At 45.5% G+C, this 12,496-nt stretch overlaps 1 protein-coding gene across 2 annotated transcripts in view; it reads left to right on the top strand.

Annotated features, from left to right (window-relative positions):
• The window catches only part of Ttc17 (tetratricopeptide repeat domain 17), a 114,321-nt gene extending 106,972 nt beyond the window's left edge, over positions 1-7,349 (top strand). For both annotated transcript variants that reach the window (XM_031371120.1, XM_031371119.1), the window contains 3 exons: positions 2,954-3,073; positions 4,434-4,577; positions 6,256-7,349. In XM_031371120.1, coding sequence (XP_031226980.1) covers positions 2,954-3,073; positions 4,434-4,577; positions 6,256-6,387 — 396 coding nt within the window. In that variant the 3' untranslated portion in view covers positions 6,388-7,349. The remainder of the gene's footprint in view (positions 1-2,953; positions 3,074-4,433; positions 4,578-6,255) is intronic.
• The last annotated feature ends 5,147 nt before the right edge of the window (positions 7,350-12,496 follow it).

Here is a 12,496-nt window from a genome sequence, read left to right as displayed (position 1 = left end):
ATATATATATATATGAATCTAAATATTCTCTCTAAACTTAAGACAAAGTTTATTTATCAAACTTTCATGTGTTTGTTTAGAGTGATTGGCAGTTTCCTCTGCTTTAAAGGTCTGTTACCTGGTTGCCAAATAGCTAGGCGTTTTCCAGTTTCCGTGCATCTGTTGTTTGTTCTGTTGGAGTAAACAAACATTCTTAACTTACTCAGGTGGTTTTATGACCTAGAAGGTGGTCTTGGTAAATATTTCATATACTAGAAAGAAACAGCATCTGTTGTTAGGTAAAATAATCTAGAAATGTTAATGTGCATTGATTGATAGTATTGTTTGTGTTTTCTCTCTGTTTGCTAATTTTTGCCTACTTCCATGAATTACTGAGAGACATATTAAACATCCAGCTATAATTGTGAGTTTGTTTATATCTTAGTTCTATAAATTCTGTTATTAGGTACAGAACTCAATGAAATAGAAAACAAAAAAGTACAATTAACACTCTAGGGTTTTTGAACAATTAGAAAAACTTAAAACAAAATTGATTTTAAAAAATCATAAATAACAAATATCAAGTAGAAAGAGAAAACTGAAGCTATGTTATGTTAAAGAGGTTGTTGTTGCTGCTGCTGCTGCTGCTGTTGTTTAAATACACCTGGGGCTGTATACACACATGAGGAAGTGGCTCAGTGGTAAAACCATTTGTGGCACAAGCATGAGGACCTGAGTTCAAATCCTTAACATCCACATAAAAAACTAGACGTGGCCATGCACACCTACTGTGCTGTGGGGACAGAGACAGAATTGCTGAGCTGATTTTCTGCTAGAACTTATCTAAAGGAAGTAACATTGAAAATAAAACTCAAAAACCCTTCATGCCTCAGTGCACAGGTGTGTGTGTATGTGTATGTGTGTGTGTATACATGCATATATGTGTGTGTATAAGCGCATGTATGTATAGATATATTACATAAGCATATATGCCACACTTCCACTACACACCCACTGCACATGTGTGAATTAAATAAATAAAGGTGCATTACAGCTTTATATGAATAAATTTAAAACATAACTTAAATAAATTCCTTTAAAAATGTTTTACCTAATCTCATTCAAGAAGGAAAGAAACAAAAATAATCTGAAAAGTCTTAATACTCTCAAATAAATTGAGAAGTGGGTTTTAAAAATGTATTTTCACCAAGGGATATAACACAGAGGAATTCTACCAAAGTGTTGGTAAATACTTCATTCCTAACAAACAGACTTTGGAGTAAGAGAAGAGGAACAATATTCTAGTTACTTCTTTAGGTCAAACGTAGTTCTAAAAACAAAACTAGACACGTGGAGCTGTATATAATGAAGTATATGTAAATGTTGAGTTACAAACTTAATTTTATAGGCATAAAGGTATCATAAGCAAACTCTTGAGAGGCTGGTCCAGTCATGCTTTTTTCAGATCTATATTGACCACTATGGAGTATCCAAAAAATAAAGTAGTAGAACATTAGAAAAGTTCAGTTTCCAAACTGAAGAAGGTTCTAAAAGGTAGACTGCAAAACACAATCCCTGTCCATGTCTAAGCTAACAATGCAGAATGAACAGCCAGGGACCATGCCATCTGCATAGCGTGGCCTCTGAGGTAACTCCTAAGGCAGAAAAGATGAAAATACGGGAACTATATGAACCCTGTACTTCTCAGCCTTGCATGTGTCTTAGTTACTTCTCCACGGCTGTGGTCAAACACCTTCCTTCAGAAGGAAGAGTTTATGTGGGCTCACAGTTCCAGGAGGCATGGCAGCAAGCTGCTGGGGTAGGAAGCTGAGCGATCAGATCTCCATCCACACAGCAGGAAAGACAGCAAACGGGAAGAGAGGCAGGGCTGAGCTCTGTGCCCACCCCAGTGACATTTTTTCTCCAGGAAGACCAGGTCACCTCCCCACTACCACCACTGACCAAGGACCAAGAACTCTAACACCTGGACCCGTGAAGAGCGTGTCTCATAGTAGAAACAAGCAAATAAATCAATAAAAAAATTAATAATGTATGCCAGAAAGAAGTGTTACTCAGAAAGGGTGCTTCTGCTGTCTCTGCAGTACTCAGAAAATCTACAGTCAGATTTTTAGGAACATTTTTATCAGGTGGCTGCATGTAAGGTCACTAAATAAAGATAAGTTACATTTCCATTGTTGAAAAAAATATGTTCATAGCATTTAATATAACAACAAAGAAAGCAGAATCTGTGATCAGAAAAGGATAAAAGCTGAAATACATTTTAAAGGACATAAATTGAAACAGTGTTCTATTTATGTTCATAAATATTTATATATTTACATGTGCCATGTTTGTGAATTAGAAGACACACACACCATTAGCCTGTCAGCCTGACCTGTAGAATCAATGCTGACCACCTGAAAATGCCAGCAGAGCTTTGAAATGATAGTAGGACTTTTGCACTGGCCAGATGGTAGGTACCCCAGGAGGAGGTGCTTACTGAGCCCATCCCCACATCCTAGGGGAACAAGAGAGAAGCAGCTCTCTGAAGCTGTCCTCTGACCTCCATCTTTAGACCACGACACACACATGTGCCATGTCGTTTATTAATTTAATCTTTTTATTCTAAAACAAAAAATTTAAGAAAAGCAGAACTTTGAATTTCTAAGGAAAGAGTAGACATGAATTCATAGTGCTACTGATAGTCAAGAATGACAGACTAAGATCCTAGTTAAGTACCATTCCACCCGCGTGATACATTCAGGTGCATGCTTTTTGGTTCAAAGATATAAAATAGAGCAAAGCAGGGACACGAGAGCCACTCTGCTGTGCACTTCGGTGGCCTTGGACAAGGCACACAAGCTCTCGGAACCGAAGCTTTCTCTAAAAAGGCACGTGACAGTAGAACCCAGCCCATGGTTGATGATGGGGGTGTGGCTGAGAAGACCAACCCCAGGCTGTCTTTGCTTTGCAGAATCAGACATCCTGGATCCTTTCCAGCATGGCAGCCCTCTACTGGAGAGTGAAAGGTCAGGGGAAAAAAGCCATCGACTGCCTGCGCCAGGCCCTCCACTACGCTCCCCACCAGATGAAGGTAAGAGAGGGGTGAGGGAGTCTCCTCTCCATGACCCAGGGCCTGATGCTCTTACAGTTAGGCTTCCTTGTGCTCAGCCAGTGTGACACTGGCATCCTGAGGTGAGGGCCGGAACCCACCTCACACCTGTACCAAGAGCCAGTCCTCATACAGGGAGTCCTCTGCTTGAGCAGGCCACCTGCTAGGGAGTCAATCTGGGGTTAGCTCATCCCCCGTGGGTTTGGCCAGCCCCTAAGTGCTTCATTTCCTATCCCTTTGTAGATATTCCTCCTGCTCACACAACCCGCCAGTCTTGGATCTTTCCATAGTACCAGCTGTTAATGGTGGCTAAGATCGTGTAGTTTATTATCAGATGCATACCAAGCTCTGCATTAATCTAGATGCCCTACACTGTACAGACCCAGCCTTATCTGCTTGTCAGACAGTGCACAGGATGTCAGAAGAGAGCTACTTCTCTGAGGGCAGCTCTGCCTTCTGAGCTCAACTCTGCTCTGTACTAGTGCTCCGACCTCAGCCTAGATGTGCTCTCAGCTAAGGACATGCACTCCGCCGTTGCCCAGTGAGGACAGAGGATGGGCCCCTTTTTGTTATTTGTCCATGTCTTACCTAGAACCCAGCACAGGGTGTGACAGCCGTGCTCAGCTAACATGTTTAAAGGGGGAAGCTCTGTGAGAATTAGCGTTGCCAGTTGTTAGGTCTGTACTTCACACCAAGGGAGCAGACAAAGTGGGCAGGAAGGCACTTTGGCTCTGCAGGCTAGAGAGCCTGTGTGCACCTGCTGGGCTTGCATGTGGTGTGAAGAGTGTCACAACAGGTAAAGGGAAGGATCCCTCTAGGCACCACAGGAACAGGTGGCTGGCTGGCCTGTGGGCACAAGCTGCCAGCTGCTGTGACTGACACACCAGTCCTTCACAGAAGCTGGGGCTGTAGCTCAGTACCAGAACATTCGTCTACACACGCAAAGCTCACTCTGAAGCCTGCTCCCTTGTCGAGACTTGACTCGGACTGCGGCTGTGGCCAGGTGTCTGTTCGCCCTCAGAAGCTGGGGTTGCAGCTCAGTAGAAGAGCCTTTGTCTAGCACATGCAAAGCCCTGGGTTGAATCCAGCACCACCACCAAAATAAACAAACAAATAAAAGAAAGGCTTTCATGCAAGGCTGTGCCAATGGGAGGATTTGTGGGGTTTTCTTCTGATGCGAGCTGTTTTGCTGTCCACTCATTGACTGGCAGCAAACAGCATTCTGGCCCTGTATACTTCATGTAGCTCTGTCATCTCCCAGGATCCACCACTGTGTTCTTCATATCTGGCAAAGTCGGAAGTGAAGCTCATTCCCCCCTTTCTCTCTCTTCCTCCTCCCCAGGATGTGCCCCTCATCAGCCTGGCCAACATCCTGCACAATGCCAAGCTCTGGAATGATGCTGTCATTGTAGCCACTATGGCCGTAGAGATCGCGCCACACTTTGCTGTGAACCACTTCACTCTGGGCAATGTCTACGTGGCAATGGTGAGACTGGGGTGGAACCAGCTCAGATCTAATGCAGAACTTGACTTCAAAGCTTCTTTTGAATATGTCACTCTCCTCCAGTTTCCCAGAAGTGTTATCTCCAAAATTAGCATCTACACCAACAGAAAGTTTATCCACAGGGATTTGAGGGTTTGTTGGATGGTGGTGATGGAGGTGGTGATGGTGGTGCTGCTGGTGGTGCTGGTGGTGGTGGTATTGTTGATGTTATTGTTTTAGTTTGGTTTTTCTACAACTTTATTTAGATTATTTATGTGTATGACTACATTTTGCCTATATGTAAATATGTGTACCATATGCTTGCCAAGTGAACTTGGAGATGAGAAGAGGACATCAGATCCCTGGGAACTAAAGCTGCAGATAGTTGTGAGCTACCAAATGGGTGCTAAGAAATGAACCAGGTCCTCTGGAAAAGAAGCCAGTGCTCCTAACTGCATATCCATCTTTTCAGCCCCATGGGTCTCATTTCCTTAAGTAACACTTGATGCCATCACAGCATTTGCAGCTCCATAGTTCTTCACCATGAGTTTCTTAGCACAACGGTGTTAACACACTAGTTAGTCTACAACACTTGAACTGACTCAAGCCTTTGTCTTTCACTCTGAGCCCCTCGAGACAGAGCCGCTCTTCCTCGTGTGCAGGAAAAGATTAGGTGCTTAGCAAACAGTGATGAAATTCAGTAGCTCTATAGCTTCTGTTCACAAGAGAAAATGATAACACATCCTCCAGGTTTTCATCTAGTCAGAAATACAGTGTGATATTGTGTGTGGGGGGGGATGAAACCCAGGGTCCTTGCACTTGATAAGCAAGTGGTTTACCATTGAGCTCTGCAACCCAGCATAACCATCTATAACATGTGAACCAAGCCATCTGCTGCTGTGGGGGCGGGGGTTGGAGGAGGGGCAGTTCCCAGGCTGCTCTCCTAACAGGTCATGGAATGAAAGCTCTGGGCTGTAAGCTGTGTGTGCATCATCCCTGCCTTCTGAGGCATTGGTCCTGACCAGGCTGGTGGTGCTGAATTGCAGCCTTCCCTGTTTCTTAAAACTGAAGACTGTTTTTATCCCCAGTAACTGTGAAGTTTGCTGCCGTGAGTGAGCAAGTCTGTCTCATTGGGCTGTCCTGAGGCTGTCCTGCCATCTTCTGTGTGGAGTTAGTCTACTTTAAAGGAGTCATGTGCTCAGTATAACAGTGCTCATTTCTAAGTGTTTTAAAAATTTGGAAAAATAAAAAAATCCTGAACTCACACAATGGTAACTGATGCCCAAGTTCAGCTCCATGTTGCCAGACATGGTAGAAAATCAAAACAGATACACAATGAGATTTGCCAGGCCTCTGTCCAGAGGTTTGGAAAGCTTATGGAAAAAATGTCATGAGGTGCCAGCACCATGTCAAGCATGTCAAGGACAGGTGATGGTGTCTCTTAAGATGACTACTGTATATTCCAAGCCAACGGAGGCCAGTTTTCTCCTTTTTACCCTGTCTGTGGTCTTAGCCACTGCTTGCTTTGTGGCTCTGCCTCTGGATAAAACCACTGTGTCATCCCACACCTCGGCTATCCACAGACTTAAACCCATATCAAAGTCATGGTGGGTTGTCCCTGGTCACACCCACGTTTAGTCAGGTAGTGTCATCCCTCACATCTGCTCCTTATCCCTCACAGGAAGAATTTGAGAAGGCCCTGGTGTGGTACGAGTCGACGCTGAAGCTACAGCCAGAGTTTGTGCCTGCCAAGAACCGAATCCAGACAATCCAGTGCCACCTCATGCTGAAGAAGGGCCGGCGCTCCCCCTAGAGTACTCCTTCCTGTCCCACAGCTCTCCCGGCCCTCGTCAGAACAGAGCCCCATCACTGTTGGTACACGCATGGATGATGTGTGTGAATTGCCAAGTAAAATGTAGCAGAACTTGGCCATGCAGGGCTGGGTTTGCTTGGTTTTTAAGTTCCTCCTCACCCAGCCACCCTCAGAAGAGGTATCTTCAGAAACAGGGTTTCCCAGACACTGTAAATACTGAGCCAGGACAACTCGGAGCTCCACTCTGTCTTCCAAACCTCCATGCCTTCAAGGCTCCGCTGTGGTCCAGCCTTTCCCCTGGGAAGGCCAGAGCCACACTTCCCATTCTCTGCTTCCTGTGTAGCCTGTGTTGTCCCTGGAATCGCAATGCTGCCTGGGGCCAGTCAGTGAGAAGCAGGGATTCTCCATGTCCCCACCAGCTCTCCCCAACCCAGTCTCGTCCATTCCACGCTGCTATGTTACAAGCTGTCAGAGATAGTTTGCAGGGGAGGAAGGGGAAACAACTTTACAAACGAAATATTTACAACAGCAGAAACTCTTAGGGTCACCTGACCTTTGTAAGTTATTTATGTTGGGGTGGGAGGGGGGCTGAGCCGGGGAGTCAGCCGTGTGCAACATCTTTATCATTTGTATTTTAATTGCCAATCACAAGGAAACCAATACGTTGACGTCCTATATAACAGGTTTATATATATAGAATATGTGTATTTGAAGCCCTCTGCAGACCAAGTCTGTGTTACTAATTCCTTGTTCGCTGTGTTTCCTGTCTTGGACTAGGCGTGGCTGTCAGCCCTCTCTCTGAGACTGGCACCCCAGCTCCTCAGAAGAGAGCCAGGAGCCAAGGTTGGGGGTCCCATAAAGTACCCTTACCTTTGGTCCCTGGAGAATCAAAATCTCCAACATTTTGGATTCTTTACGGGCACATACTGAGAACAAAAATAAAAATTGTTTATGAGCAAAATCACTCCGCGGTGTAGTTTTTCTTCCGATATGGGCTAATCTGGACTCTGGTAACTCTGCCTCTGGTTATGTAATTCCTGGGCTATCCCACAGCATCAAGGTGAGGAGGGACACCATTCATCATCCGTGGACAAACTTAGAGCTGAAACAACTGACCGGAAGCTGCAGCAGCAGCTAGACTCATGATGTGACTGACCTTCCTGGAAAAGGAAGCATTGTCCAAGCCAGAGCCATGACTTCAGATTCCTCGGGGGAGCATTGCGCCTCATATCCACCCAGTAAACATCTCACAAAATCAGTCAGCCATCTCTGGGATGAGGCCCCCACCAAACGCTACGGAGTTTTCCACAACATTGACAGGCCATCCCTAACACTGGCTCACAGAGTCCAGGCACAGTCCAGCAAGTCACAGTTTTGATAAGTGTTTGAGACCAGCAAGCTCATTTGTGTCTGGGTAAAGTAAGGCTCTGCTCAGAAATATCCTCCAGTGTGTGTCTAAGCAATATCCTGCCTCCCTGCCCCACCACACTTTGTCAGTTTTCCAGAAACCTTCAACAATTGCTTGTTGGCCTTTGAAGCTTACAATGAAGTTGACCTGTTGTATAATTCTGTGAGTTCCCACAGGCAACTTTAGAGTCCTGCAGTTCCATAGCGGTCAGAATATGAAATGTCCATTGTGGGCTGGGGGAGTGTGCCTCAGTGGCAGAGCGCTTGCCTCACATGTATGAAACCTTGGGCTTGATCCCTCCCACCACAAAATAGTAGCATTAAATTTCCTACCACCCACAAAAGACTCTCCTAGAGATACTCTTTATAGGCAAACCACCTCGCCCTTAGCCCTTGGCAACTACTGGCCTCTCTGACCCTAAATTTGTGCCATTTCTGTAATGTCATGGAAACAGGATTACAGCGTGTATACATCCATCCCCCTTTGAGGCCAGCTTTTCTCATTTCCCAGGTTGCCAGTTCTCACAGTCTCCTCTTTCGTGCCCACTTAGTTCTATTGGTTTTCTGGAGCTCTCTTCACTGGATGCCATCATGTGGTGACACTCATCACACGGCACTAACATGAGCTGATCCCCTTGTCTCCTGCCAGATGCTTAACTCCTGTGTGTAAACAATGTCTGTACCCTCTTCTAACAACAAACTGGCCCAGAACTAAGTCGTTGCTCAAAACTATTGAACTAGTGTTAAACAAGCCAAACAATAAGTACTATAGAAAACTATGGTGACATTAGGAAGAAGAAACACCAGGGAACAGGAGCTAGAAAGGATAGGGAAGGCTAAATCGGCAGGAACAGCAGAGGCTTGGAAAGGGTGCTGACCACCCATCTCTGACCATGTGCGGCTCCTGACCGAGGTAAGCCCTTGGAGTAAAGATTGCCACATGTTAAGCTGACCACATGTTAGGTCTTATTCTTAGCACAGACATTCACTCTGCAACTAGGATTTCCCCAGTTCTAGAAACTCTCTGCCTTCCTGACAATCCTGATTCTGAAGTGTGTCAGTTAACATAACTCTAACTTCAGAGGTGAGACATGCTCCAAAAATCCCACAGAAGAAATTCCTGTGGAAGTTCTCAAATTGATGGATTTCCTCCATTCTATTTCCAACATACTAACTCTCTCTTCAGCTATATCAAGTCTACCATTTTAACCAATCTGATTTTTATTTCATGTCACTTTTTGCACTGGAAAGATTTTTAGCTAGTTCTCCGAACTCTGTCCACCAGATTTTATTTTCTACTCTTAAAGATTTATTTATTTATTTCATGTGAGTTCACTGTCATTGCCCTCAGACACACCAGAAGAGGGCATTGGATCCCATTACAGATGGTTGTGAGCCACCATGTGGTTGCTGGGAATTGAACTCAGGACCTCTGGAAGAGCAGTCGGTGCTCTTAACTGCTGAGCCATCTCTCCCGTATAATCTCATTTTGTGGGGCATAATCTTTTAGCCACTTGAAGAGTTTCAGCATCCTTATGTTTCAACTTGGTCTGTTTCGTGTCCATTAGGCATGAGTTCTTCTGTTTGTTGAGTAATGTTTTATAAAATATAAAAACCCCCAAAATAAAAGAATCTATCCAAACTAGCTTGCTTCCCTTGTCCCCTTACTCTTTGTCTCTGTCCTCAACAGGCGCTCTAACCTGACAGTAGTAAAACGCCCACCCGTGCCTCTGCCTCAGGCATCTCTGTCTGATGTCCCCTCTGCCTGCAAAACTCATCAAATTGTCTCATTTCACCATTTTCTTTCTCTGTGATCCTTCTAGGTCATATATATAATTTAGGATAAGGAATTAATATGTGTGATTGTGGGCATTTAGAGTCCCATGATCCATTCTCTGCAAGCTGGTGAGAGCTGTATGCCTCAGAGACCCAGTAAGGTGACTCAAATTCAAGCCTAAAAAACAAGGATCGGGGAGCATTGAGGGCAAGCCGCTGCTTTGCTGATCCTTGGTTCATATATGACATCCTCAGAGACACAGAAACTATAAGCCATGTGTTAGTCCTTATGATGCTTAGTTTTAATTGTCAACTGAATGAAATCTAGAATCTCTTCAGAAGAGAGTCTCAAGGAAGAATTGTCTACATTAGACTGACCTGTGAGGAATTTTCTAAATTTGATTTATTGAAGTAAGAAGATCCACCATGAATGTGGGCAGCGCCATTTCATGGTCTGGACTCTGGACTGACTAATGAGAGAGAGATGTCAGGAAACAAAACTAAGACAGTCTCTGTCAAGTTGACCCATAAAATTATTTATCATCAGCCCAAAACCCTGTTGAAATTAAGTCCCAGAGGGACACATTAGCATATGCTAGCCTCACAAAAAATGGCGGTGAAGAGCTAGTCTTGTTAGCTAAGTTCTCTCTGAGAGTTTGAATCTGAGTCTAGAGTCTGTCTCAGCAGCCATTCCCACGACAGCCAGGTACACACAGTGGCTTCCATGGAGCAAGACAGTCGACTAGGCGAAAGGATCAGTGCACTTCTGTCTGTTCTCCAAATCCTACAGGGCCGTCTGGGCACAAGGCTGGGGATCTGAGAACAAAGCTCTCTGTCCTTGGTGACTGTATAATTATGCTCAATGGTGTTCACGGTCAGGGGGCCTTAGGCAGGCTTAGGCACCGAAGTGCTAGGTGCACAGGAGACATAAGTTCGAAATGGGAGGACAGTGCTGTCCAGCTAACCACATGTACCTGTTGACATTTGCACATAAATTCATTAAATTGCACTTACGCATCATCGGAATTTACAGTGGCTGCACTTACTTTTCTCTGCACTGAACGCATGGCAAGAATTTACAGTGACTGCTGTATAGAACATGCAGATTAGAAGTCAAAGTCCCACAGGCTATCACCAAATTAGACAACGAATTTCACCCCATCTCCAAAAGCACTCCCTCCAACACCAGGAGAGTAATCCTGGCAGGTGCCCAGTTAGGAGGCCAGAGCAGAGTCCTTGGTGCCAACCTCCCTCAACTTCCTGGAAATTGATCACGGCTCATCTCTCTAGACTGAAAAACTTAGGATCTCCAGAAGTTTCTGACCATGAAGTGGAGCAGATTCTGGTTCTTCTGGTTAAGGGAACACGGGAAGGTTGGATGAGGGCAGTGGCAGAGCCTCCCACAGCTCCCCAAGTGACAGTGCCTGTGTGTCCTGTGTATCCCAGCCAGCCATAGGTACCAAAGATGCCTGCCATATGCCCAGGGCCACAGACCTCACCCCAAACCCCAGGGGAGGCACTGCCAAAGCACACTGGCACAAGCAGGAGCAGCCCTCCGTCACAACACCTTTGAGTGAGATCACTGAGACAGACATCTTTCTCTCAGAATCCCCCTCCCAGGGTTCAGCTTTGGAGGCCACTGGACTGACAGTTCATTCTATCCCTGTTGAGGGCAGGCAGGGGTTTGCCTACATGTATGTCTGGGAACCTTTGTGCCTGATACTGATGGAGGCAGAAGATATTGTAACCCTAGAACTGGAGTTACAGACAGATGTGAGCCCCTAGAAGGGTCTCTTCAAGAGCAGCAAATACACTTAACCACTGAGTCATCTCAGCATCCTGCTACATTATCATCACGAGCTTTGTTAGGAGATCCCATCCATGGAGGATATGATCATATGCTTCCCCTCATCCAACTCTAACACCCCCATTCCCTGCCCACCCAACTTTGTGTAGTTTTCTTTTCTTCTTTAAGCCTTCAAGATCAATTTGTGTTACCCAAATATTCTTGAGTGTGTCGTCTTCCACTGAAGTGTGGTCAACACTCTTAGAGAAACTGACTCCTCCCCCTCCCCCAGCAGCTAACAGATAGGCCCACCGCTAGGGGTGGGATATCACGCCTAACTCCCATCTCCATGCTGTGACTCAGTCTGGCTTGGCCTTATACGGGTCTCGTGAATGCTGTCGTGGCCACTGTGAGCCCATGTGTGCAGCTGCCCACCTGTGTTCGAGACACAGTTTCCTTGAAGTCACCCACACTCTGGCTCTTACACTCATCGTCCCCACTCTTCCATAGTGACCCCTGAGTCTTGAGGAGCGTGGATGCAGGACATGTGTTCGTTCTTCAGTCTCATAATTTCTGTGGTTTTGCCAGTTGTGGGTCTCTGTACTGAACATCATCTGATACGAACAGAAGCTTCTCTGAAAAGGGCTGAGGAGTGCGTGGATCTGTGTGTATAATGAGAAGACATAAGATGTCAGTTTACGTATCTGTCCACCTTGCAGCAGAAAGGACCTGCATGAATTCTTAGGCTTCTGCTGGAACATCCTAAACCCGCCCGAAAGGCTTAGCGTGCCAGACACAGTAGTAAGCTCAGAGTGTGAGAAGAGGTTTTTGGTTACAGTTTTGGTTTTGGTTTTTTTATTTTGGGGGTGGGGTGGGGTGTGCGTGCATGAGACAGAGTGTGTGTATTTTAAGGGAAGAGGGTCAGGCTCTGGATATAGTTCAGCAGGTAGAGTGCTTACCTAACACACATGAAGTCCTGCACTCTGTTGTCAGTATTGCATAAACCAGCTGACATGGTACATTCCTGTAATCCCAGCATGCAAGAATCAAGGCCAGCCTCAGCTATACAGTGAGCTTTACACCAGCCTGGGATACAAGAAGTGGCTGTGGTGGTGGTGGTGGTGGTGGTGGTGGTGGTGG

The sequence above is a fragment of the Mastomys coucha genome, unplaced genomic scaffold, assembly GCF_008632895.1.
Source record: "Mastomys coucha isolate ucsf_1 unplaced genomic scaffold, UCSF_Mcou_1 pScaffold15, whole genome shotgun sequence".
Classification (NCBI taxonomy): domain Eukaryota; kingdom Metazoa; phylum Chordata; class Mammalia; order Rodentia; family Muridae; genus Mastomys; species Mastomys coucha.
This window is presented reverse-complemented; position numbering and strand designations above follow the sequence as displayed.